This window comes from Cinclus cinclus, chromosome Z (assembly GCF_963662255.1).
Source record: "Cinclus cinclus chromosome Z, bCinCin1.1, whole genome shotgun sequence".
Classification (NCBI taxonomy): Eukaryota; Metazoa; Chordata; class Aves; order Passeriformes; family Cinclidae; genus Cinclus; species Cinclus cinclus.
The window spans coordinates 74,537,462-74,562,255 of record NC_085084.1 but is presented as its reverse complement, the minus strand read 5'-3'; the positions used below and the strand labels follow the sequence as shown (position 1 = coordinate 74,562,255).

General features: G+C 39.9%; 1 protein-coding gene across 1 annotated transcript in view; it reads right to left on the bottom strand.

Annotated features, from left to right (window-relative positions):
- Window positions 1-24,794, bottom strand: part of ADAMTS12 (ADAM metallopeptidase with thrombospondin type 1 motif 12) — a 142,107-nt gene that overhangs the window by 52,579 nt on the left and 64,734 nt on the right. The window contains exons 4-12 of the mRNA XM_062513206.1: window positions 14,909-15,105; window positions 12,919-13,002; window positions 11,134-11,258; window positions 9,812-9,961; window positions 7,226-7,369; window positions 6,410-6,554; window positions 2,485-2,577; window positions 2,127-2,272; window positions 1,146-1,315 (exon numbers count right to left, since the gene is read on the bottom strand). Of these exons, the coding sequence (XP_062369190.1) occupies window positions 1,146-1,315; window positions 2,127-2,272; window positions 2,485-2,577; window positions 6,410-6,554; window positions 7,226-7,369; window positions 9,812-9,961; window positions 11,134-11,258; window positions 12,919-13,002; window positions 14,909-15,105 (1,254 nt within the window). The remainder of the gene's footprint in view (window positions 1-1,145; window positions 1,316-2,126; window positions 2,273-2,484; window positions 2,578-6,409; window positions 6,555-7,225; window positions 7,370-9,811; window positions 9,962-11,133; window positions 11,259-12,918; window positions 13,003-14,908; window positions 15,106-24,794) is intronic.

The following is a 24,794-nucleotide window of genomic DNA, read 5'->3' as shown; positions in this document are numbered from 1 at the left end:
GAGTTTAGCAGTTCTGGGTTCCTCAGTACAGGAAAACCAAGGAGCTATTGGAGAGGGTCCAGCAGAGGCTACAAACTCAATTAAAGGACTGGAGCATCTGTGTTGTGAGAACAGACTGTGGGGGCTGAGCCTGCTCAGTCTGGAGAAGAGCACACTGAGAATGGGGCTCACTAATGCATATAAATATCTCAAAGTCAGTGACTGCCAAGGGGATGGTGCCAGACTCCTTCCAGTGGTGCCCAGTGGCATGACAAGAAGCAATAACCATAAACTAAAGCACAGGAAATGCGACCTCAACACATGGAAGAACTTTTTACGTAGGGGGTGGCAGAGCACTGTAACAGCTGCCCAAGGAGTTGGTCAAGTTTCCCTCTCTGGAGATATTCAAACCCACCTGGATGTGTTCCTGTGTCACATGCTCAAGGTGACCCTGCCTTGCCCGGGGGATTGGACTAGATGATCTCCAGAGATTCCCTTCAACCCTAACAATTTTGTGATGCTATTGGATAACCTACACTTTACATTTATGCACAACCCAAGAATCAAACTGCATACTAATAATGATTATCCTTATATTTAATAACTAGCTGTTCCAAAGAAGTTATAAAGCTATTGAGCCATTGACTCTGCCTCTACAATACAGGGCAGCATGATACTGAACCAGTTCAGATATTAATTCTTCACTGTAATGCCAAGTACACCTACCATACAGACATGAGTTTGGAAGCAGTAAAGTCACATTTGTGTAGTGGAAGAGCTCTGCTTACTGCATGCAGTGATGCCTGCAGGCCCCAAGATGCAGCTCTACACTACTCTGCTTCTCATTCAGTGGTTTACATTGGAGAGGATGGTTTAGATTTATTCTAAACAAGTAATACAGACATGACTTCAACAGCTTTTCTTAGTGCAGTATCTTTTCAGGAACTGAACTAGCCATTATCATCCGTGCTCTGAAAAAATACCTATGTGTAGAGAAGAACCACTGCCTTTTTGTTCACACAAAAGGCACAGCAGCATATGGGAGCACACCAGATTTTTCTCTCTAATTAATTAGAAAACTTGCAATTCAGTGACTTCTTGTTTCTCATAGGCGTGTAACTTTGATTTTTTTATACAAGACATTAAAAAAACCTGTAGCTTCATACCTGTGTTATAAACAGGAACCCAGTGGTAGAACTCGTTCTGGTAGGGAACTGTATCAAATTCACTGCACTGCATCTGACGGAAGGTTGGCAGGTCTTTGTGACAGGGGCTGATGTTACACACGCGATAGCGTTTCCTTTCTCCAGTGCAGTAGTCTCCTCCAAACTGGGGTCTAGAAAAGGAACATTGATACTGGGACATGAGACTGTGGGTAAAAAAATTTGTTTTAAACTGACAGTGTATTTCAGGTCCCAGTAGCATAACAAGGTGACTCTGAATCTTTGACAGGGTAGAGATACTGTTCATATCACATGTTTGAGTACTCAAACATGTCAGTATGAAGCACAGTCTCCCAAAAAAAGTGCTTGGGACTACCTGGCTGAGCTCACAACAAATTAACCTATCAAATGGACTGCCTTAAATCCCGTATTTTGCAGTGCATTTGACAGATCTTTCTGAAGAGACAAATGTTTCCTGACATTAGTGATTTGTGAAAACGATATGTGGAGTCTTCATGAACTCAGGTATGTAGTAGGGAATTCTCCTTTCATGTTCTGTACCTGACAATTCATGTGTCTGAGGCTCAAAGCTGATGAACTAGAAAAAAACATGAAAGGTGAGTCCTCAGTATCAGATTGCTAGAAACTGTTCTCACCTGGTGTTTGAGGACATTTATTTACTCATTGCAGTATTAATAAAGCAAGATTTACACTATTTCTGCAAAGCCTAAATGTTAGGTATGTTTTTTTATTGAATTTTGTGTTGAAATAAGGTCCATGGAGGGTAAGAAATAAGGAACGACTACTGTAAAACATGTGAATTTCACACAGGTATGCCTAACTGAGAAGAGAGGTGTGTCACATTTGTAGCATGTGTTGATGTAGCACCTGCTGATAACAGTCTCATACAAGAGAGTTTCCAATGTCCAAAAATCCTCAAAGATCTTAAACAAAAGGTAGGGAGAGATAGTGGACTCATCTTACTCTGGATTATCACACGGCCTCTCTGCACTTTGAACTCCTGCCCCACATGTCCTTGTGCAATGGGACCAGGAAGACCAAACGCCCCACTCGCCATGGACTGCTTCAGGAGTCTTCCCTACTGTAATGCACTCACCAGAGAAGCACCACTGAGGAGAGAAAAGAAAGCACAAAGAGCTTCAGATCATTATCACAGGGAAAAGTTTCTGTGAATGATTTGGGTTGAACGCTTAAGTGGAAATGTGAATGGAGAAGTCACAGAATGACCCTCCTTCACACTCAACAATGGCATAGTTGCTCATGGCTCCTCTTTGCCCTTTGGCAGGCAGCACAGCTTGCAAACAGTGTGGCTCACAGTCACCTTGTTTTCTCCACACCTAGTGCCGTCCGCAGCTGAATCCAGTTTGGAGCGGCAGGAGCCTTTCACTGAGCACCAGAGCGTCTGGCAAAGGTTCTGAAAAAGAAAGAGAACTGCAGCAGTCTGAGGCAGGGCTGAACTCCTGTGGCCAAGGTTTTCAAAAGCCTCCCACAGTTTTGTGCAGCCACTTAAAAAGCTTTGTAAGGGCTGCATTTCCAGAGGGTCCAAAATTAGTTATTTGTCATTACTATGTAAAATGGGACTAATTGAAAAATAAAAAAGGTAAATACTATCAAGTGAATTCCCTGTACTACATGACTTCAAATATTCTCCTAATTGGATGCTCAGCTCCTAGATAAACACAAGAAAAAATGGCTTAACAAACTACTACTGTTTGTAGATAAGGTGAACAGAAAATTAAACCATTTTCATTTGAAGAGTACTAACCAATACAACCTTCAATTTCACATTGCTGTCTGCCTGAAAACATACAGTGAAATCAAAGATTACAAAAGCCAGGCAGGCAAATACAAACAACATCATGTCTCCAACAATATTAATGGAGGTCCCAAAACTAGATGAGGAAGAAGTGATCAGGCCTCTTAAAACATCAGCTTGGCAGATGGCAAGGAAATGATCTGAAAAAAAAAAGCAGTCAGCTAGTTGACAGGAAGAGTAAAAACGCAAAGTGGGCTGGGAAGAGTAAAGGCTCGGGTTAGTGAATGTTTGCATATTAAGCAACTCAGAAACTGGTGCCAGTTTAATGCAGTAGGTTGCCAATAAATCACACCATTACAGCTGCTGCTCCATGTACAGTGGCTCAACTCCACAGACGAGGCAGAAACTCCTGAGGCAAGGAAGAAAGCCAGACAAGAAACATTCCAGCTACCTTTTACCAAACCCACTTCACTCAGTCAGAACTATTCCCTAGAAAGGGAGGACAGACTTGGAGGGCCATTTCTTCCTCTTCAGGTCACATACACACCAGCTTTTCTTTGGCACACAGAAACCCTGCATGCTTGGGAACTCCTGACTGATCAGGGTTTTGCATGGAACACCAATTCCAAGGTGGAGAAAGCAGGGCTCTCAGATGGACTGCAAACTGCCACTGGAAACAGCAGGAGAAAAATCCCAGGTCTTGACTCAGGCTGTTTGTATACTATAGTCCAGTTCTGGAAAAGGGAACAGAGCTGGCAGCATCAATCTGTGAATAAGGGATGGCTCCAAGTGTCACCAGAGAAAAGAGTTAAGGAGGAGATAAGAAGGATCCCACTAGCAGCTCCCACTGGGATTCTGAGAGCAAGCCACATGCCAGATTTGGAAACCAACATATAAATTCCAAAATTGCAGCCCCAACGAGCTAGCAATGTTCATCCAAGTAGGAAATGTAAAGTTTGGCTGCTCATTTCTGACCTGCTTCTGTTTAAAATGGCTAAGCTTGAGCACAAGCTTAGAGAGAATTCACTTATATTTACTTTCTCCATGGTGTGTTTACCTTGGTTTGTCAAGAGCACCAGAAAAAAAAGCTGATGGCATGGAACATCTCAAAGCACTCCAACTCCTCCAGGATTGCACAGTGTCTGGGCCACTGCATCCTGGTTCTCTGTTTTTGGGCAATGTACACAAGACAAACTGTTTTGCAGTTCTCTCTTTATAGTTTAAGGGGAGCATTCCTTATGAAGGCCTTGTGAAGCCATCATTGCCAGGTTCTTAAGGCAGAGCTGCTTAGGTGCTCTGCTTGATGAATACTCTCTCATTATGAAAGTCATCCTTTATTTTAACTCTTGTACAAAACACATTTTGTGTTTTAAGTGTCTGAAGTGTACTCTTGCACCATGCCTCAGATACCAGAGAAATTGGCACAGAAAATGAACACAGCTTTTCAGTGGCAGTTATTTTCCTTAGTAGGTGCACCCATAGATTTCAAAGTCAAGAATTCACAGAGGGAATTCTTTAGCTTTGCAAGGATTTTCCTATATTGATCTCCATGTCCCAGAACTGTTTTCCATGTCAATGAATACTGAAACAACAGCACTACAAGAGGAAGAACTATGTACTGCGTGCCTTTGGAGGTAACAGGCAGAAATTCATGACTGCCATGGACTCACTGCAAAGCAAGTGGGTTTTCTTTCCATCAGCAGCATGATATACACTTTCCACCCTATCTATGAGAATAGGGTCTGTGCCTTGAAGAGAGATGAATCCAGAAAAACTCAGTTTCACTGAAGCCAGTGGAAGTTTTGGAGAAGAAGGCAGTAAGATGAGTGTTCTGATCTCCTACAGGCGATTCTGTAGGAAGCTATGGGTCTAGATATGACTTGGAAAATTCTTTCATCTAGTACACATTTTGCTTTTCTTTACCCTATTAGAATGACAATATTTATATACTTCACAAGACACTTTGTTGCTTAAGTGCTTCATGGAAACTACTATCTGAATTATAAATATCAGTTTTTGCTAGTGTAATCACTGAACCCCAGGGCATCTTCAGCTAAATGCAGACTATTCTCTCAAAAAGGATCTGTGGATCAAATTCAGTCAGACATTAAAATGTACAAAACAAAAGCAGCTTGTCAGTGAGCAGGGTTAAGTAATAGAGGAAAGGCAAAAAAGAGTCAGACCTCTTAGACAAATGACAAAAAGACTGATGATTCTACATTCCAGGTTGAATGTCCAGGTCTACTACTCACAATTCCATTTCCTGCCAGTGCAACTACCAGCAAAATACTGGCCTTTCAGTAAAATGCAAAATTATACCAACTAATTTTCTGACATATGTCTAGCTGTAAAATTGGTTAATCAGGAGATGTGAATGTAAAGGCCTATTAGGTTCAAACTCAGGGAGAGACAGACTGAGCCAATACACAAAATTACAACCTAATTTTCTATCTGTACCAACAGACAAATTACAGTAACTAAGGAAACTGGAACAGCAGGTAATGAAAGCAATCTTTCAATACCTTATTCAGATTCAGCAGCTGGAGTTCAACACTGGTAATCATGTTATCTATTAAGATTGAAAAGATTAATCAGAAATAATTTCTCTAAGAGAAGGGTAGATGGAGATACACCTAATTATCTGAATGGAACAGTCAGCATCAGCAGTGCCCAGTCCACAGCTGTGTTCATACCAGCACTGCCAATAGCCAAAACACATCTGTCTTTGACAGGGCTAGCAGTGTGGGTGCTTCTTCCGGTATTTACTGAACACTGCTGCCCAAAACTATAGAAAATGAAAATTAGTGATCACTTATCTAGGCTATCACTGGGAAACACTGTTTCTGAGCTGTTCTATGCATTAAAAAATGCTGTACAGACCCAAAGAGCTCTGAACATTCCAGGTACCAGTAAAATACCCTACCACCTGTACTTCAGCTAGCACAACCTGTTACTTTGCAGGGCTCCAAGATCTTGTGAGGGTTGCTGTGGCTACTCTGCTCCCTTGCATCTCCTGACAATACTGTTTTGCTATGCTGTGAGACAGACCCCAGGGTACTCTATAAATACACTTCTGCATAAATATCTAATGTTCCATGCAAAAATAATGATTTTTCAAAATAAATATTTTCCACAGGGACAGAAATATTCTTTTGTTTGTTAGATCACAAAGAGTGTGAAAAATCAGGATGTATGGGAAGAAAACACAACCCTGATTTCTTTGGAAAACTCTTCCAGGAACTGGAAGATTTGTTCCCAGAATGATTTGATCAATTGAAAGCCACAAGATTGAAGAATATTTTAAAATTGGATTTTAGTTGCACTAACAATTTACCTAAGAATTAGTATTACAAGTTTGAAACCAAAATGTCTCCACTGCTGAAGTACAGGCACCTAATCATAGATATGGTTAAGATCCAGCAAAGATCTTATGAAATACAAGGCAAACTTATTCTTACTAGGAGAATGAAGAAAAACATCTAGCACTTACATCCACATCTTCACAGAATGTAGCATTGGAACCATACTGAAGCTGGCATTGGTGGTGCACATCATAAATCACTCCAGGAGCAATGACTGGGGATTTCAGAACTTCTTTTTGGGGGATGTCATCCAGACAGAATCCCCATCCACGACTAAAAGACAAAAATTCTGTATTTAAAAACTCCCTACCACAGTTTTTTGATGCTTCTATACAGACTTTTAGTATCTATTTCTTAGGGGTAATTCTGATGATGGCCCATGTAAATAATACTTCCAGATTCCAGACATGGAATCTGAAGTTATACCGAAATGCTGCAAAGTAGTTATTCTGTCTAGCAAGACATGGTTTTAAAATGGCAAAATGGAAATATCAAAGTGTAAATATCATGAGCTCAGTATGGTTTGCAGAGAGCTCCATAGTCTCTGGTTAAAATTATACCACATTGCTGCTCTTAAAAAGAATGGAACAGATTTGAACAAGTCACTGAAGCCAAACACACGGCACTGTGGCCAAAGGCAAAGTTGATGAAGTTCTGTCAATGCTCTGGATGGAAAGTCTTCTTTCTTCCTGCTAACTGCAAAAACCTGCAGATTGCACCAAATCCAAGGCAGTATGACAGGGCTTGAGTTCAATTCCAGACTACAAGATTATACAGAGCTTTTCTCAAACAAGTGAACAACAGGACAGTGGTATGTCCCCCATGGAAATTAACTCAAGCACATTAAAAACCCCAACAATTATCAGTACAATAATACAAGATGCACTTTAAACTCGAGCACAGTTGTCCTCAGTTTAGGCAAATGCTACAACCTGATGACTCACTCTAGGAACCGTGTGATGTACTCCTTGCTGCACTGTGACCAGGTGAGTGGTGTAGGATCATACTGCAACTGTCGGGACATAATGTACGGGCGCTTTCCAGCAGGCTCACAGTCGTTCTCCTTTCCATCATGCTGGATTCCAAAACTGGAGATGAAAAACACCTAATAATTCCAGCTGATTGTCTGTACCACAACACCCACCTACAGGTCCCCCTCTGTGCTTAAAAAGAGACACTTACGTTGCTTTCTCCCCTGCAGAGCTGTAGTTATCGCTTTACTAAAAGAAAATGCATACACAGAACATACAACCCAAAATCTATGAAAAATCTACACCCCCCACAGGCTTTCAAACATATCTATTATGCACAGCAATATTGCCCTGCACCGAATAAAGAACAGACTGTCACAAACTATACTTGTGTACTTTTAAGGGAGCCCAAATGCTAGTTCACAGTTGGTGAAGAAGTCACAGCTTAAACCTAGAAGTTATGTTACAGCTGTTATAACTAAGACTACTTCCTAACTCTTGAACTCAAACTTGAGCCACTTTTAACTAAGACAAGGCATTGTTACATTCTGTCTTAGACTCTCTCATAATTATGTCCCTACTGCTGTTTTATTTTTAAAATTTTTGATAAACTGCACCAGAGGTATTGTTTACAAAATGACTGAATGTTCAGTGAATTTCCCTCCAACCTCTACTCCTTCATCTTATTTAATTTTCTCAATCTATGCAAACAGATCTCCATAGCAGGTTCTCTCCAGCATCTCTGACTTGCTGAGAATTTTTTTTATTCAACAGCTTGCAGAAGTCATAAACACAAAAGTTTGGATGGGATTCAACTGAGCAAACACACATGCCTCTTCATCAGCTCAGTGTGAGGATTATCTGAAATAATAACACACAAAGACATGGATATATATATATTGTTAACATGTGGAGGTGTGTAAGTCCTGAGAGCAGTGAGAGTCACGAATCAGATAAAGTCTGTTCAAAATACTTAAGACTATGTTTCTCAGAAATGTAATCATATAATGACTAAAAATTTCTGAAAGTAGAGCTCATTTCAGTCACAATCAACTCCAGTAATGAGTCAGACGCATAAATGCAAGAATCTCCCCTTTCTGACAGGCTCTTTTCCACATACAGGATCTGCTGAATTGTAAGGCTGCAAACATCTAAAGAGACTGTGTGGGGAAGAGCTGACTTTTGGCATTCATCTAAGGCATGGGAGCATGCCTGTCTTCCTATTTTTTGTTCATCTGTTCTTACAAACTTGTCTATACCTGAACTTCTCAAGGGTTAGCAGGGTTATAACAAACCCTACAGCATTCAACATTCCTTATGGGGATAGTCCTTAAGGAAGGCCCTGCACGGGCAAGTACAGCAGTACTGAGCCTCACAGCATCCAAAGGACACAGAGTCACCAGCCAGGCAGGCTAGACAAGGAGAACAAGGAGACACATGGATCAATCTATGGAGAAGAAGTCTCTTCAGATCATCACTGTGAATGAAAACAGCTCCCTGCCAGCAACAGACTATGGGACCAAATTACCTAAACCCACAGCACCCAGATCCAATTCTAGTGATTTCAGTGTTATTTATACTATTTCCTTTCTAGCAATGGAGAGGTTGAATAGAGTGTCCAATTAATGGGCAACAGGGTTACTGCCAGCAGCAGCAGCATCATCCTCATCATTATATCCTAGCAGGAAATAGAGACTCCGTCCTGATTGGTGGCTGGGTGCACAATGAAATTATTGTGATTGTAGATAAAGCAATGAACCTGAGACTTAGCCAAGTACCACAGTCCAGTTAAAAATGCAGGCATTACAGACAAACCAGAGTACCCATGAGACAACACTCTACCCTGAGAAAAACAGCTGTGTCAAAACAGTTTCAAAAATATTTTCTTTTCAGTTAATAAACCATCTAACCAACCAAAACACCATCAAAAATCTAAAATTCTGAGAAATTTAGCTCAAACAAAAATACCCGATCATTTAAATACAGAAAAAGTCTAAAAAATAAAAAATATCCTGGAACTTTATTTATCTTGACCTAAGTGTACCCACAATAGCATTATTATACAGAAAATACCACTTACTAAGAAATGCCCTGAAAAGACTTTACTGGTACGTAAATAAAAGAATAAATATTTAATATACTATAAGATTAATATATGTTTTTCTATATGAGTTAAAAATGTTTTCTAGCTAATCTGCACTACTGAAATGCCTTGACATAATGAAACAGGTTTGTTTTCTGTAAATGTTTTAGACTGACCTGGAGATTATCTAAAGTAATTGCATAGAGATCTAGGACATGTTTCGAAAAATTAGCACAACTGAGTGATGCTTCTTTAACTTAATTATTTCATTCTGATGTACTGAATAGCTGTATATGCAAAACAAAGGTCAAAGGCTTAAGAATTTATTTCTTATTTCTTTGCTTTGAAATAAGTTTTGATTCTAGTAAGAGAGACATTAGTCACTTTTTTGTATTGTTTCTGTCTCACAATTTGAGTATTAAGACACAAATAACAAATTCGAGTCAGATAGGTTCCCCCTTCCCTCTCAACTGTACCTGTGTCCAAGTTCATGAGCAATAGTGAAAGCCAAGGGAAGGCCAGAGTCCTCATTGATGTTGCAGCTCCTGTGAGGCTGACACATGCCTGACAGGTGAGACAAGCCTAAGGTTTCACAGGGACGGTTCATGCCAGCACAAATGTCCTTTCTAGAATCACAAAAGAGAGGTGCTATTTAAAGAGCTTAAAACCAACTGTGGAGTGTCACTAACACTGGCTAGCAAGCTGACACCATACAATTTGCTGATTTGTATTTTAAGTGAATTGTAGTGGTAAGTCTTTTACAAACATGTATGGAACAACATGCACTTGTTCTATTACTATTACTATACTGCTGTAGTTTGTAGCCAGTATTTATGTGGCTGTAGTGCCTAGATACATACACTTAACCCCCATAAGTCAAAGTTGCAGACTTCAGACTTCCATGTCTGACAGCATTTTAAAGTATGGTTTACTAAAGTCACCATAGCTCAGCTTCATTCAGATGAACTGCCTGAGCATTTTTTATTTGGAGAGTGAAATCTCACATCACTGTGAGACTTTATTTCACATTCTTATTTTTAGATTTTTGACCAAGAAAAGGTTGAGAAGGTCAATGGTCAAAAGGTGCATTTGATGATCTTAGAGGTCTTTTCCAACCTGATGATTCTGTGAATAATTTTTACTGAGCTACTTGAGGCATGTTTTAGGTTGGATTTTCTTCCTTTAGCTGAAGATTGTTTTTTTTAGACCACAGTCTCAATCTTTTCTGCCACCAGTGTGCAAACTGAATCAATTTTTACAGACCTGCAGAAGTCCCATTTCATGCCATGACATCAACTCCCTGCTCAGACAACCTCACTTTCAAGTTTTCTGCTCCCCCTTGCTCAGACATTAAAAAAAAAAATTGTGCCTCCTTAAATATGAAGATATTTGAAAATAATATGCTTTAAAGCTTAAAAATGAATGGCACCACGTTTGCACAATACTCTTTGTTTCTGAGCTGCACCTGCACATTTCTTCAGGAGTTGCTCATCTACATGCTACCTTGGTATATTGTGGTATATTGTCTCAAAGAAGAATAGAACAGTCACTAAGCACAAAATGAGATAGCATCAAGTGGGGAAAACTACCTGAGCTGTGGAAACTGCTCACCTCTCAGGACCCACAAATCTGTTTTGTGACTAAGATGCACCTCTAACCTCTATGCACACATAGTGTCATAAATATTTTGACCACGTTTCTGAGCTCTATGCAGGATGAAGTAAGTGATGGCATGAGCCTATAAAGAAATATAATCAAAGAAATGCAACTGAGCAACAGTCAGTCACTGCTGTCATACCTGGTGAGAAGGACAGCCACATCATGGTGTGTGGGGTTGACATCACTCTTGGGATTGACACTCTTCTGCCACTTGCAGAAGCTAGCTAATGTCTTATCAGCATGGTGTAATATCTTCAAGCCTTGCTAATGGGAAATGAAGGAATATATTACTGTAAAGACCACACTGCACTGCAGCAACACTTCAGTGAAGTCAGCTGTGAAGATGGGTAATCTAAATGTAATCAATTATGCTTCTGCCTAAAGTTAGACGCATCATTAGGACCAATGACATCTATTTATCTAAGATTGAATATTAAGTTAAAATGCTGACATTTCTGTAATTGGTGCAGCTAAAGGAAAAAATTACAGAAAGCAGAACTCTACAGACATTTTGAAAATGAACTTCATAAGATCCAACACTGGACTGAAACTTTCAAACATTTTACATTCCCTTGAAATAAAATCTTCCTCTGAAAAGAAGGTGAAGATTACTTACTGTGGGACTTTGTGATCAAATTTGTCACTCAATGTTATGTGAACACTGTCACGTTCAGAGAACATGCTTCCAACAGAGTATTTATTTCACAGTATTTTTCAATTCCAAATATAAACAATGCAGTCATAATTGTTTCCCTCTCAACTTACTATTATACAGTCTACATGCAAATTACTGAAACTTTAAATAAAAAGTATGCAAAATAAGTTCATCCCAAATTGAATTTTCTAATTTCTGGTCTTGGACACTCCCTTTATCTTGCCTCAGTTTGCTTAATTTTTTACAAGCTTTGAAGTATGGGATTAACTGTTAACAGACAGTAATTTCTGAGGAACTTAAAAACAAATTTTGAAAGGTATTTAACACTGTTACTTACAACATTGCCATTCCTCAATTGAACAGTTATCCATGTTTTTTATCCAAACAGCCACAGAAGTTTACCAAATACAGTTAATTGAAGGTCATCATGGATCTAACTGTTCTGTTTCAGGTGCAAGCTCAAGTTTTTGTCCCACTTACACTTACTCTGAGAGGTATAAGGACAGACTATCCCAGTAAATATTTCTGAAGACATAGTTTTGACATTTGGTTTACTGCCATCACACCACTGGGACCATCTGGCTTGCAGTTATAAATTTTAAGCCACTGAGAAAATCCCTTTAAGGTATTCCTCTGGTTAGAGCTAGCTATATCATGCACAGCATAAAATTAAAAAAAAACAAAACAAACAAAACATAAAATCATGACAACCAGCATGTATTTAAGCAGATAGTAACATATTTGTGAAACAGAGAAATTGGAAACTATACAGCTAGTTACATCAATTAACATCTACTTTGTCCTCATTTTAATTTGTTTCAAAAGAGATTTAAAAAGAAAAACATGTGTTTGAATTGCACATTAAGAGATGTACCTCCTCAGAGACCTGAAAATAGCATAGCACTACAGTTCATAATACATTTCAGGCAATGCTAGGTAATTAGATCCTGAATGTTGATGTGTAGTTTCTGTTTCTCATCTAGTCTTCTTTGGCATCCCATGTTCTTCTGATACTGGGGATATTCCATTTCCCCACTCTCAACCTGCCTGTTTACATTATATTTTCTTATGCAATTTTATGCAGAAATACCTGAAGTCATCAGCTAAAATACTTCATTATCCAGGGCAGCATTTATTCTAAAACCATACATGCTGAAGGTTAATAACAGAGTAAATTTAAAATTTTATTTTAAGCAAAAATTATTACACCCAAATATATTGAACCTAGAAGTTTTCTAAGTGATATTTTGAGGTAAATAAAAGCCTTACCTCCACCTCCTCAAAGAGGATGAGCCGGACCAGCACAATGTGAATTGCATTGCCAATGCTTGGATCGTGGAACAACCCTGTAACCTGTACCAGAGGCAGGAGATATGAGATTAACTGTTTCCTCTATAGAAAAACACAACTTCAGAAAGAAAATACATTTATTTCTAGCATAATGTTGACCTGGGGATTGTTTTGTTTTTTTAATTCTCAAATCACTGTAAGTTTACTGAAATGCAATAAATATTACAACTACTGCAAAGGCTAACTCTGCCAAATGAATGATTATACAGCATTTGGCAAAAGTTACTAAGCTAAAGAGCAAAAGCCTAAATAAGATTATATTATGTCCATTTCCCCTTCAAAAATTTCTGAGTTCATAAAAAGCACTAGCAGAAAGGAACACAAAATCTACAGTGATACAACACTGATGGAGAGGTCCACACAGGGTGTAAATAAACCAGCATATCAAATCGTCCTGTTTTAAATGAACAGGATTCTGTCACAAAGAAGCAAAATTTAGTCAGTACTAGGCAAAGAGAAATTAGTTGAATTACGGCTACTCTTGTGTTTTCAGACTACAGGAGAGGATGGTAAGAACGAACAAAACCCAAGATAACAACTCCATTCAAAAAAGGCTCCAAATAAAAAAGAACAAGAACTGAACTTTGCAAAAACATGACCTAATTACTATAAGCACCATCACAATGTTGAATTAGGCTGGAGGAAAAGGAATCAGAGCAGAAGATAATCACTACCTACCTATACATATCTATATATTTGACCTATGCCATTTATCACAGGAAATACAAATGAAAAATATGGGTTGCCTTCAGGTCAAAACCGTTATGGAGAAGACCACTAAAGGAGAAAATACCAAAATTAAGTAGAAATTATGTTTACAGAGGTCTGATTTAGGTATGGATCTTTTTAAAGGTGCTCTACTGAAAATTGAAACGTTTTAAGTAACCCTAATATCTAAGGTCAGACTGCAGAGAAAATTGAGTCTTGTTTGCTCCTGAACCTGAGAATGACTGGGTTTTATTCCAAGCATTTTCCTCTGTGTGGACAAACCCTCACGTGCTCGAACAACCTTTGTATCTGTTTACTCAATTTCATTGCCTCAGCAGCAAGTCAAACTGCTTGGAGCACAGCTGGGAACATCCTGCATAAACTCACAGGACAGATCAGTCACCATGTCTAGAATTACACTCTGATTACCTCCACATATATTGCACATTTCCATGATAACCATACAGAACACATCCTCAATATACTCTCAAGCTCATTATCTACCATGATACACATAATATTGATTAAAGGTATTAATAACAGAAGACACATCTATGGGCAGATTCTATGGCTTTTCCCAGAACAACTTATATTTTAAAACCTGCCACACAGGAAAGCATTTGAAGTTCAACTTTTCTTTATTCCAGTGTGAACTTTGTACTCCAAAAAGGATACTTATCTGGAACAGCTGTATTGGAATCAACTTGGACAGTTAACTTGCTTTGTAATACCTCATATATTACGGTTTGGATTTGTGACCAGAACAGAAACAATCTGGTATTTTAGCTTTTGCAAAGTTACTACAATTTCCAGCAGGCCCCTGTGTGCCTTTTCACATATCCACAAATATGTGAAAGAATTCATATGCTTAAAACCTGTAGAATTTCTTTTGCCATTGCCAAAAATCTGAAATCACCAGTGAACAACAGGTTCCAAGGGAGACAGAGAATTTCAGTGGAAAGAAAGCCAATGCCACCATTTATAGACACGAGAATTCTCTCGCATAAAGCCAGAGAAAAATTGTGTCTATACAAGATACAAGGTGAAAAATACTTAAAAATAGAGTTTCAATTAATATATATTAATGATACTACCTCCTTCTTTATGGGCAATGCTGCAGACCCGTTAGAAGAGCAGCAGCATAATCAAATTCAGATTTGCTTCATTTGTCTATCTAAAAACCCCAAAATATAGTACATACCATATTCATTATAGTGAGGATATATGACTCCACATGGTCACTTCCATGATATTCAACCATTTTACTGTCTGCAACCACAAGCGTCTCCACCCATCGCTCCTTGCTGACAGAGCGCCGAGAAACCCTTCTGACAGCTGCATGATTTTGTTCCCATCTCTCTCTCCGATGCTGCTGCTGTTTGAAAAAGCTGTGGGTATCTGCAAGAGTAAAAAGCAATGCAGTCTTGAACATATTTTCAAGCTTGAACTGTATGGCTATAACACTTACAGGGTGATATTAGCTGGAAGTGACTCTTCTGGCTGCCACCCACACAACCCACGGCAGGGGCAACTCCAAAGTGACACTAGACTACTAAAGGCCCTGTCCAGTGAAGTTCTGAACTTTCTGAATGGATTAAACACACATCAAAAAGTCAGTCCCCTCAAACACAAGGGATTACACTGTGAGACAGAGCCAAGCTAAAAAAAAAATGAACTGGGGATGCGCTTTTCAAGGAGTTTATCTCCTGTGGTTTGGCTCTAACCTCTCTAATGACACCACCTGATAGTTTAAGATAAGATATATGCTTTCTTCACGGGCAGCTCATTTTCTCATCAGGATGGTACATTAAGCCTAGTGCTGTGGCATATCCAAGAATGCCTTGCTCTGTGCATGGAGAATATCCTTGACAAGTGGGGACACTTGACCAACAGGTATCATCTAAATACCAGCAGGGCAGCCACGGGATCCTCGCCTGCTGCCATTCTGCCTGATGACAGGACAGACACTTACTGCTTCCACCATCAATTTGGGATCTGTGCATCTAATGCTTTTCAGGAAGAAGTCTTTGTTATGTAAGGTTGCTAGCAACCTTTCACTGTGTTCAGTGGGGCTAATGACCCTCCACTCACTCTAGCTTTGAATGCCAGCTGTCCATGTTACCAGGGAAATACTAGCAACTTAAATAACAAAGAGCCTGAAAAGCAAATGAAATGCCAGTTTGACAGCAACTGCTGATATTTTTCCAACCCATAACCCTGAGAAGTCCTTCTATAGTGGTAGGATTTCCCAAGTCCTACAAAGGATCAGGAGCACTCGTTTCTGTTACATGTATTGCAGTAGTCCCTTGTCATCTCAGTCATGAAAGATGATGTCCTAATTCCAGATGGGGCACATCCACAGGCCAGAAAGACAGCTCCAAGTGCTTACAGCCTTTCCAGCATCACCTCCATGACTGTGTGGCAGGGGACAGTTATTCAGCATTACCTCCATGTCCACAGTACCCAGAGCTGCGATGCAGTTACCCAGACACTCCGCCCTTGAAGAATATGTGGCAGCTGGGTCCTTTCACATAGTCTACACCTTTGTCATGAATGAGTTGTTTGCCCTTTAGACCCAAGCACAGACAGAATAATCACAGCATCTTGTGTACCTAACAAAACGTGGCACCACTGTATGTGTGTATCTCTTGGTGTGAAAGATGATGAGTATCTTGGTTTGTATATTCAGATTTTCAGAGATGCATACTCTGAGATCAGCCTGAAAGATGCCTGGATCCTGATAAAACATAATGTGTACAATTGAAATATGCCACATTAATAAGCAAAATAACACTGTCCCCCATTGAGAACTGAGCTACCGTGCACAAGTGTGCTGTACACAACAGCAATGAGCTATCACTGCTATAAGCTGCACCCTAACCCCACTAACCCACACTGCAGCACCACTCCAGCTGTATCCCTCAATCTTTGTTCAGTTACAGCAGTCGTCTCCTCAATGAGGGGCTCTTTATGACCTGGTATTCATTAACCTCCCTTGTACATTTGCACAGTTTTCAGCATTCTTACTTCTATGAGGCACAGTTCTCATTATCTACATTTTTAAGGGTTTTGTGCAGAGAAAAACCTTTCCCACAGCTATCTGAACAAAAAATCCATTCAGACTGTTGGTTAAGTGCTTTGTTTATAGCCAAATAAAACCTCAGGCCAGCTGTCAGGTTTTCTGTTTACAGCTAGCAAAAGAGTATTGCTAATTGTCTGGACAGCTGATAGCACTGGAGGTAAAAATGTTTAAAGTCATAGAGACTGCAGGGGTGAACAACCCTCAGGGAAAAGTTTGGAGTCCTGGTGAAGCATGAGGCTCTGTAACATATGAAAATCTGAGATGAGGTGGAAATGAATGCCAGAGTCAGAGCAACTCTCCTCAGTGATGGACAATCTCCTGTGCAGGGTACATCACCTGGACAGGTGACATCTAAGGACTGGATCCCCACTGCGTGAAGTCTCCTGGCAGCTGCAAAGTATAGTTCTACTTGTGCTTTCATGTCTCTCCAAATTTTGACAGTCTCTTTCAACCATCTAAGACTGAAGTTAAATAACCTTACCTTGCTTTTATTTTCAATGAATAAAGTGTTACAAGTGATTTCAGATTTATTGAGAAACCACAGGCACTGTCTTGTCTAGGCATGGAAGTCTTGATGGGGGCCCACCAGTCCAGGACTGTTAAAGAAGTGAGGAATGGCCTGAAACTAGGAACAGTTCTGCCTGAGGAAAACCCCTCTTCCATCATTACTGCTGAGCACAGCTCTCCACAAGAAACAGCAGAGAGAAAGGGGGTACTCCTACCGTGAGGGTTTCCATGGATTTCTGAAGAGGTATAACACAGATAGGAATAGTGCTGGAATCCTTAGGAACAGAAAAAGAATGTAGTGCTGAGAGTGTAGCTAGGACAGTCTAAGACTAAACAAAAACAAGGTTGGTAAGAGATTCAGGTAACAAACTGCAACAAAATTCAAGCAGCAATACTCAGAAGTTTCCAGATGTTGTGAGAGATAATTTTGCAGATGTGAAGCTTTTATTAGAAAAACTGATTCAGCCCAAGTAACATACCACGTCCCAACATGGATATGTGATATCCAGACATTTGACTGCATAACCAGAAGAAATGGTGTAGATGAAAACATTTCATCAGCTTCTAGATAGAAATGGCTGATAAGACTTTAGCAAAATGGTTGGGTTTTAAGATCAAATTCCAAATTGGTTTTAGTGAAAATAAAAATGTCCCTTGAAACTACCCTACAAATCCTACTTGACTAACAGCAACATAAAAGACCCTTAACTTTCAGCTGCTAGGAAAGATTTTAAGTTATCTGTAAGATTCAACCACATAAGAAAAAAAAATAGTATAGCACAAACTTCTTCAGGACAGTTTAAAGCTGCATGGTTTCTGTATATGAAAGAAAAGTTCTACCCTCTAACAAAACAATTTAATTTTTCATCAGGTGACAATGTTCTTTGCCAGTCCTTTGTAAGAAAAGCTTTCTAATCTTTAACTATCAATGATTACACTTATTAAAAAAACCCAGGTAAGTTCTTCCTCACTTTGAACAACTCATCCATTCAAAATGAACTTGATTGTTAAGCAGTTAATTTCTGCTTGCCCTCCACCACTCCAAACTCCCTTAAAGAGCAAACATGACTCACCTCACTCAAGAATCTGAGATTTCCACAAAAAGGCTTTTTCCCCACTTTTATTTCCTGCTGGTGTTGCTCAAGGAAGAGTGCAGTGCAACACAAGGGGACATCAAGGTGCTAACTACACATAGCCAGCTTTCAACATCTTTGGCACTACACAGGGCTTTGCAGAAGCAAGGTGAAAAAGTCTGGAAGTTCCCAGAAGAGGAGAATAAATGAGTTGTGGAGGAGAACTCTACAAATGACGACTGTTACACAAAATATAGTAGCATTGATTTATGTCTTCACTTTCTACTCGCATCTCCCTTCTCTTTGCGCAAGGGCCCAATCATTTTTGCTACTCTATACTGTTCACAGTCAAAATACTACAAACCCAGACAGGAGGTGTGAATGATGCCAGACAAATAAATTCCATACTGTTCATAACTTGCTACATTATGAGTCTTCCAAAAACCTTCACTTTGTTCATACCAATGCCTTTAGTTTAACTATCAACAAAATGATACAGTTTGGGGGAGAGTTTTTCAAAAGGTCAATAAAATGTGTTGAAACACACTCACTGTACACACGATATTCTCTTACACTGGTAAGAAAGTGAGCAACTTTCATAGCTAATCTATTGCAAGAACTTACTGACTGGTTACAAATCAAATGCAGCAAGCAATCCTCTTCCCTGTTCTAAGTACCCCTACTGAAATAAACAAGATAGTACACACAGAATCTGCTTATAAACAGACATAACTCGGTCTGGATGATGACAATGTGAGAGTAAGGACAACATGCCATAATGGGAAAACTGTTGTAAAAAAGAAAGTCAGTGTGTGAATTTAAAACTGAGCAGATAACCAAACCAGCTCTTTTTATAAGCAATTCCAAAAGACACAAATACTTTCCGAGTGTGAAGACGTAGTCACACAGGAAACTATTACAACTACTTAATCATGTACAAGCCCATGCTGACAACCCCGAAGTCCCAGCAAAAACAAGCACAGAGAAAGAAAGCTTACAACTCAGCAAGGTTTGTTTAGGTTTGACATTCCTGCTGTCAAAAACATGGCATATCAAACAGTGAAGTCACATCACTCTGAAGCAGAATGAAGCTAAAATTGGACCTGTCTTGACTGATGCACTTAATCAGATACTGCTGCTGAGTGTCTGCTGCTCATTACCACTCAGGCTGTAAAGATGGAATGATAGATGTGCTGGGTGTCAGGAGGTACACAGAGAACAACATCATGGGAGACATATATATGCCTGAAGTTGCCAATGTCTTGCATCAATGCCTGTTCTTCTGCCTGAATGTTTTTAGTTTTTTACCCAGGAATTAAACCCAAGTCAATAAGGGACAATTAAAAATCATAGCTGTGTCAGATGCTTTCCTAGGAGTGCATTACTCCATGTATTTGAACTTCCCATGCTCATTCACTTGGCAACATTAGTGTCTGGTGCCTCTTATTTTGGTGAAAACACTAATGAAATTGATTAGAAGAATAAAGTGACATTTCTGTGAATAAATCTAGCTCTTGGTAAAATGGCATCTGAACACAATTTAACTTGCAGCACAATTCTATTAAAAATTAAACAAAAGAAAGTATTGTCTAAAAAAGAATACACCCACTGTGAAACAAATTTGCAAATTACAAATTCCCAGTTAATTATGTCTATGTAATAATGTCTCTTACCAAATAATTTAAGAACTGCTAATCTAAAAGTCACAGAGAAATGCAGTTTTGGGGCACCATTATGATGAAAATAAGAATTAAAACACATGGACTTTATTAATAATCTCTTTTATGTCTCTCTGAAAATTCATTCACACAAAATTTATGCAAAAAACCTTAGAGTGACATCTTGAAGTAGTTGTCTGCATTGTCAGGGTAGATCTGATTTTCAGTTTGGCTTGCCAAATAGCATCCACAAGCTCTTGGAAGACTCAAAGAATTTCTGTTCCATATTTTTGTTCCAAAAATTTATGTTCCATAAATTTAATTCACATAATAATTAAAAAAAAAAAACTGGTCACATGCCAGCAATCAGAGGTCACCAACCAGCTGGACTAAGTCCAGCCAGGACTACGAACAAAGCTAAAAGGCTACAATGTCTTATTCATTACAACAAAGACATGGAAGTGCTGGAGAGTGTCCAGAGAAGGACAATGGGGCTGGGGAAGGCTCTGGAGCATGAGTCTGATGAGGAGTGACTGAGGGAGCTGGGGGTGTTTATCCTGGAGAAAAAAAAAAGCCCAAGAGGAGGCCTGATCACTCTTTACAACTCCCTGACACGAGGGTGTAGCCAGGTGGGAAGTGGTCTCTTCTCTCAGGTAACTCAGGACAGGAGGAGAGGAAATCATGTCAAGTTGAGCCAGCAGAGGTTTAGGTTGGGTATTAGGGACAAGTTCTCCAAAAGGCATGCCAAGAACTGAAAGACACTGCCCAGGGCAGTGGTGGAGTCAGAATTCCCAGAGGAATTTAAAAGACATGTAGATGTGACACTTAGGGACATGTTTTAGTAGTGGACTTGGCAGTGTTGGGATAACAGCCAGCTCAATGATCTTAGAGGTCTCTTACAACCTAAACGAGTCTGTGGCTCTATTCCCTTACCTGCATGCTGCAGGTAAATTTGTGGCTGGCACTACAGAGCTCAGCAGTGAAAAAAAGTGCTGAAATTTCAAAGGGTACATCTTTTATTTGGCTTCCTGGACAGGAAGAGAGTTAAGAACCAGTAGGATTCAGAAATTGGCAGCCCAGGTCTTTGGAGTGCCCATTAGTACTTTAAAGTCATTTAAGTGATTTTCACAAAGGCAGTCAGTGAAGGCTGCCCTAAAGCTCCAAGACCTGGCAAGACTGTAGGAATGGACAGAGCACCAATGCAAAGAAAGGTGCCAGAATAAAAAACAGCTAAACAATTATGCTGGAAGAACCAAAGGACAGGAATGGACTACTAAGGATTGTAATTCCAAGGATTTGAGCACTGTGAATGCTTTACATGGGAAGGTTTGCTCTTTGCAGGTGGCTCAGACAAGACAGAGCATGGTTTTCAAGCTGTGAAGATTGCAACCAGTCTCTAAAGGGACTAGAGGCAGCTCAAAGGGGCCTCCACTTCCTGGCTTTATTAAATTTGCACATGCAGCAGCAGGCTGGGTGCTGTGCCACAGGGACTGGGGAGAATCCTACACAAAATCAACTTGGGCATCTTGTAAAACTCATTAGCAGTCATCTCCTCATGAAAGAATAACTGAGAATAGTTACATTTGATTTATGGATTCTAAGTAAAATTGTGCATTTCCTTGTGAAAATATTTTACTTCAGAAATTGGCAGCTCCACTTTTATCAGGCACCAAAGTCCATACGGTACTGGTACCTACCAAATCCTAACATGAAGAACCATTTTTTTCTGTTCCCAACAGAACCAAAAGCTGAAAAACAGCAAAGGAGGCAGCATAATTCTCACCTCTGGACTGTAATGTGACTTCTTCCACGCTAGCCCAACCTCCACCAGGGTTTCCTGTGATTTGATCAGGGATAAACTGCTGCAGAACTGAAGAGGAGTGCTTGGGTTTCCCCATGAAGCAAAACAAGAAGCATCTGCTCCCACTTATTTTCTTGTTTAGCTCATAGAATCATAGAATAGCCCTCTGCAAACACTTCAGATAAGTCACTGCACCTCCCTGGAGAGGACAGGCTGATGCCCCATACACCCAAGGGGCCCATACTGGCTTTTTCAGCCTTGCAACAACCAAGGAAGGTCTTCCTCCACAGAGACACCCTTTGCAAAATGCTCCCTGTAATACCCTCATCATGACAAAACCAGTATATTTTAAGGGCTTAAGGAGTACAGGTGCCTGTCTCAAATACTGTAAAGGCCTCAGATGGAACTTGCCATAATATAAATCACCACAGTGAGAATTTGAGTTAAGCACAGAAGGGAGGAATTTGTAACAGGAAGCTGCTATTCCAGGCCTGGCAGCAGGATCTGGTTAGCACATCCTGGTTAACACATCCGGACAAAAATTCCTCCTGTGGCAAACGGTGGAAAAGGAAGCACCTGCTCATCCATGTATCACCCCAAATTATGGGAACACCATCTGTGACCATCCCATGGCCCCCAGGAACTTGGGCTCTATGGAAGTGGTACCCCAGGATGCCAAGTGAAGAAGGACCAATGGGACGGTGTTTGATCCATAAGTAGTGACTATCTTCTGCTTTATCACACCCTCTTCTGTCCACCCCTTTCTACTACTCTCTATTTCTCTACATCACATTCATTGTTAGATAAAATCCATATTGCTAACCTCAGCATATGGTCTTGTTTGCACCTTAATTCAGGCAGAGGCATCTCTCACAAATCAGATCTTAACACATGCCCAGCACTGCTTATGCTCCCCCATACAGATCACAAATGTAAGTGGGTTTAAGGGCCTCCTCTAAGTCCCCAAGACTCAACCTCTGCACCACAGGAACTTCTCTATGGCTCATCATTTCCCTTCAAGTTAATAAAGCAGAATCAGCCACTTGCATCTCTCTGTGCTTGCAGATGATCAGTACAGAGCCAGCTGCTCCTGCCTCCTCTCCAGGAGGGATAGGAAGTCAGAGGCAAACACACACAGGCAGCACAGCACAGCTGGAAGATGCTACCACTCCTGTGATTACCCAGGCTGCTGAGTGGTCCTTCTGCATCCCCAAAGAAGATGCAGCCTCTCTGCATGCTGAGACTCTGCTCCAGCTCACAGTTTCACCCTCATAAAAGCTGAATCTCAGCAGTTTGGTTAGAAATGATATATGAAAGGTAAGCTGATGAACTAAAGCTATTTCACATCATCCCACTACTGAACTGCTCCTTGTCCCAATCTTACAGCATTCTTCTGCACCTCCTTCCCTAATTGCACCTCCTCCTTTCTCAGAACACCAAACAACTCCCTTCACTGAATACTCAGCCAGGTTTCAGCTCAGCTGTGAACCCCAGGAGTCCAGGCTGAACCCAGTCAGACCAACTCTTTCAGAAGTCAGCACTCTCTGCCCTGATGCCTCCACTGTGCTCAGACTCATGCTGGGTCAAAGATAGTTTGGAAAGTGCTGTTCAGCCCCAGGAATCTCCAAACAGCTTTAAGAGTAAAAACCAGCAAGCAGACAGCTGTGCCTGTCAGACCTGCTGTGACGGTGTGAATGTTCATGGCAGAGGCACAGCCCAGCCATTCCTCTCAGCAGTCAGGATCTGGCCACTGAGCAAAAGACTGAGAAAACTTAATGTATGCACAAAGATTGCTGTGTGCTACTTGGCAGCCATGCCAAAGAACACTGGAGTATTTCAGTGATTAGCACAAACGTGATCTCATTGTGTGAGAACAGTGGTGAATGCAAATACAATACAATACAATAAGAACAAATGCAAGCTCAGCACTTACCTTACATATTAAAAATTACATGGTGAACCAGAACATACATTGTAGAGAATACCACAGGCATCTTTTAAATAAAATTCCTCAGGCAAAGTTATTAAAGATAATCTCTTTACATTCACCACATGAACTGCCTGATTTTGCAGCTATTCTGTATGCTTACTATATCAGGTATCTGCTACACATTCTGGCACTGGGTTAGTATTTACTGGGTATTTTATCATTCAGTTATTCAAATATGCTCACATTTATAAGAAATAATAGCTTCTAGTTCAGCCTTCAGGAAGTACAGTTTTGACAGTGATAGATACATGTCTGTGAAAATGCATGACTGTGACATATTTCAAACAACCTCTTTCCAGATGTTAACAGAGCATGCTCTGAATTACAGAACATGCACATGCAAAGGAACTGGGGAACCTAGTTGAAACTATCCCTACTATTACCACCTTATTTCTTGGAACTGCCACCACAAAAACATTGGGTAGATTTCTAGAAGTCAGATATGTCTACTGTATCTCCCTCAGATGTGAAAATAAGTCAAGAATTCAGATTAAAACACATGGATTTGAGAGAATTCTCCAGCTGTAACATGGTAGTCCAGTTATGAAGCCCTAGATAGAAACAGATCATTTCAAACCTAAGGATAAAGCAAATAAAATTATTTTTTTCTTTAAAAAATGGTTCCTGATAGAAATTTGTCTTTGTATTTGCAAAATTGACTGGTTAAGAAATAATCTGACCTCACCCCTAAATATTTCAATAAAAATGTATGAGGATGCATTTTCTTATATAAATTAACAAAGCATCCAGTAAAATATACATGTGGTTACTTCACTTAGCATTGGCAACGAGAATTTCCTGGGCTTACAATCAATAGTTTAAAAATTGTCAGTTAGCTGCCTTGAAATTCTGACTTATAACACAAATGGCCAGGAGAATGTAAAAAAATAATCTAGATTAAACTTACCCCTTTTTCCAACATCTTATTCAAAGTCTATTAACAAAGAGGACAGATCCCTGCTTTATTTCTGAAATT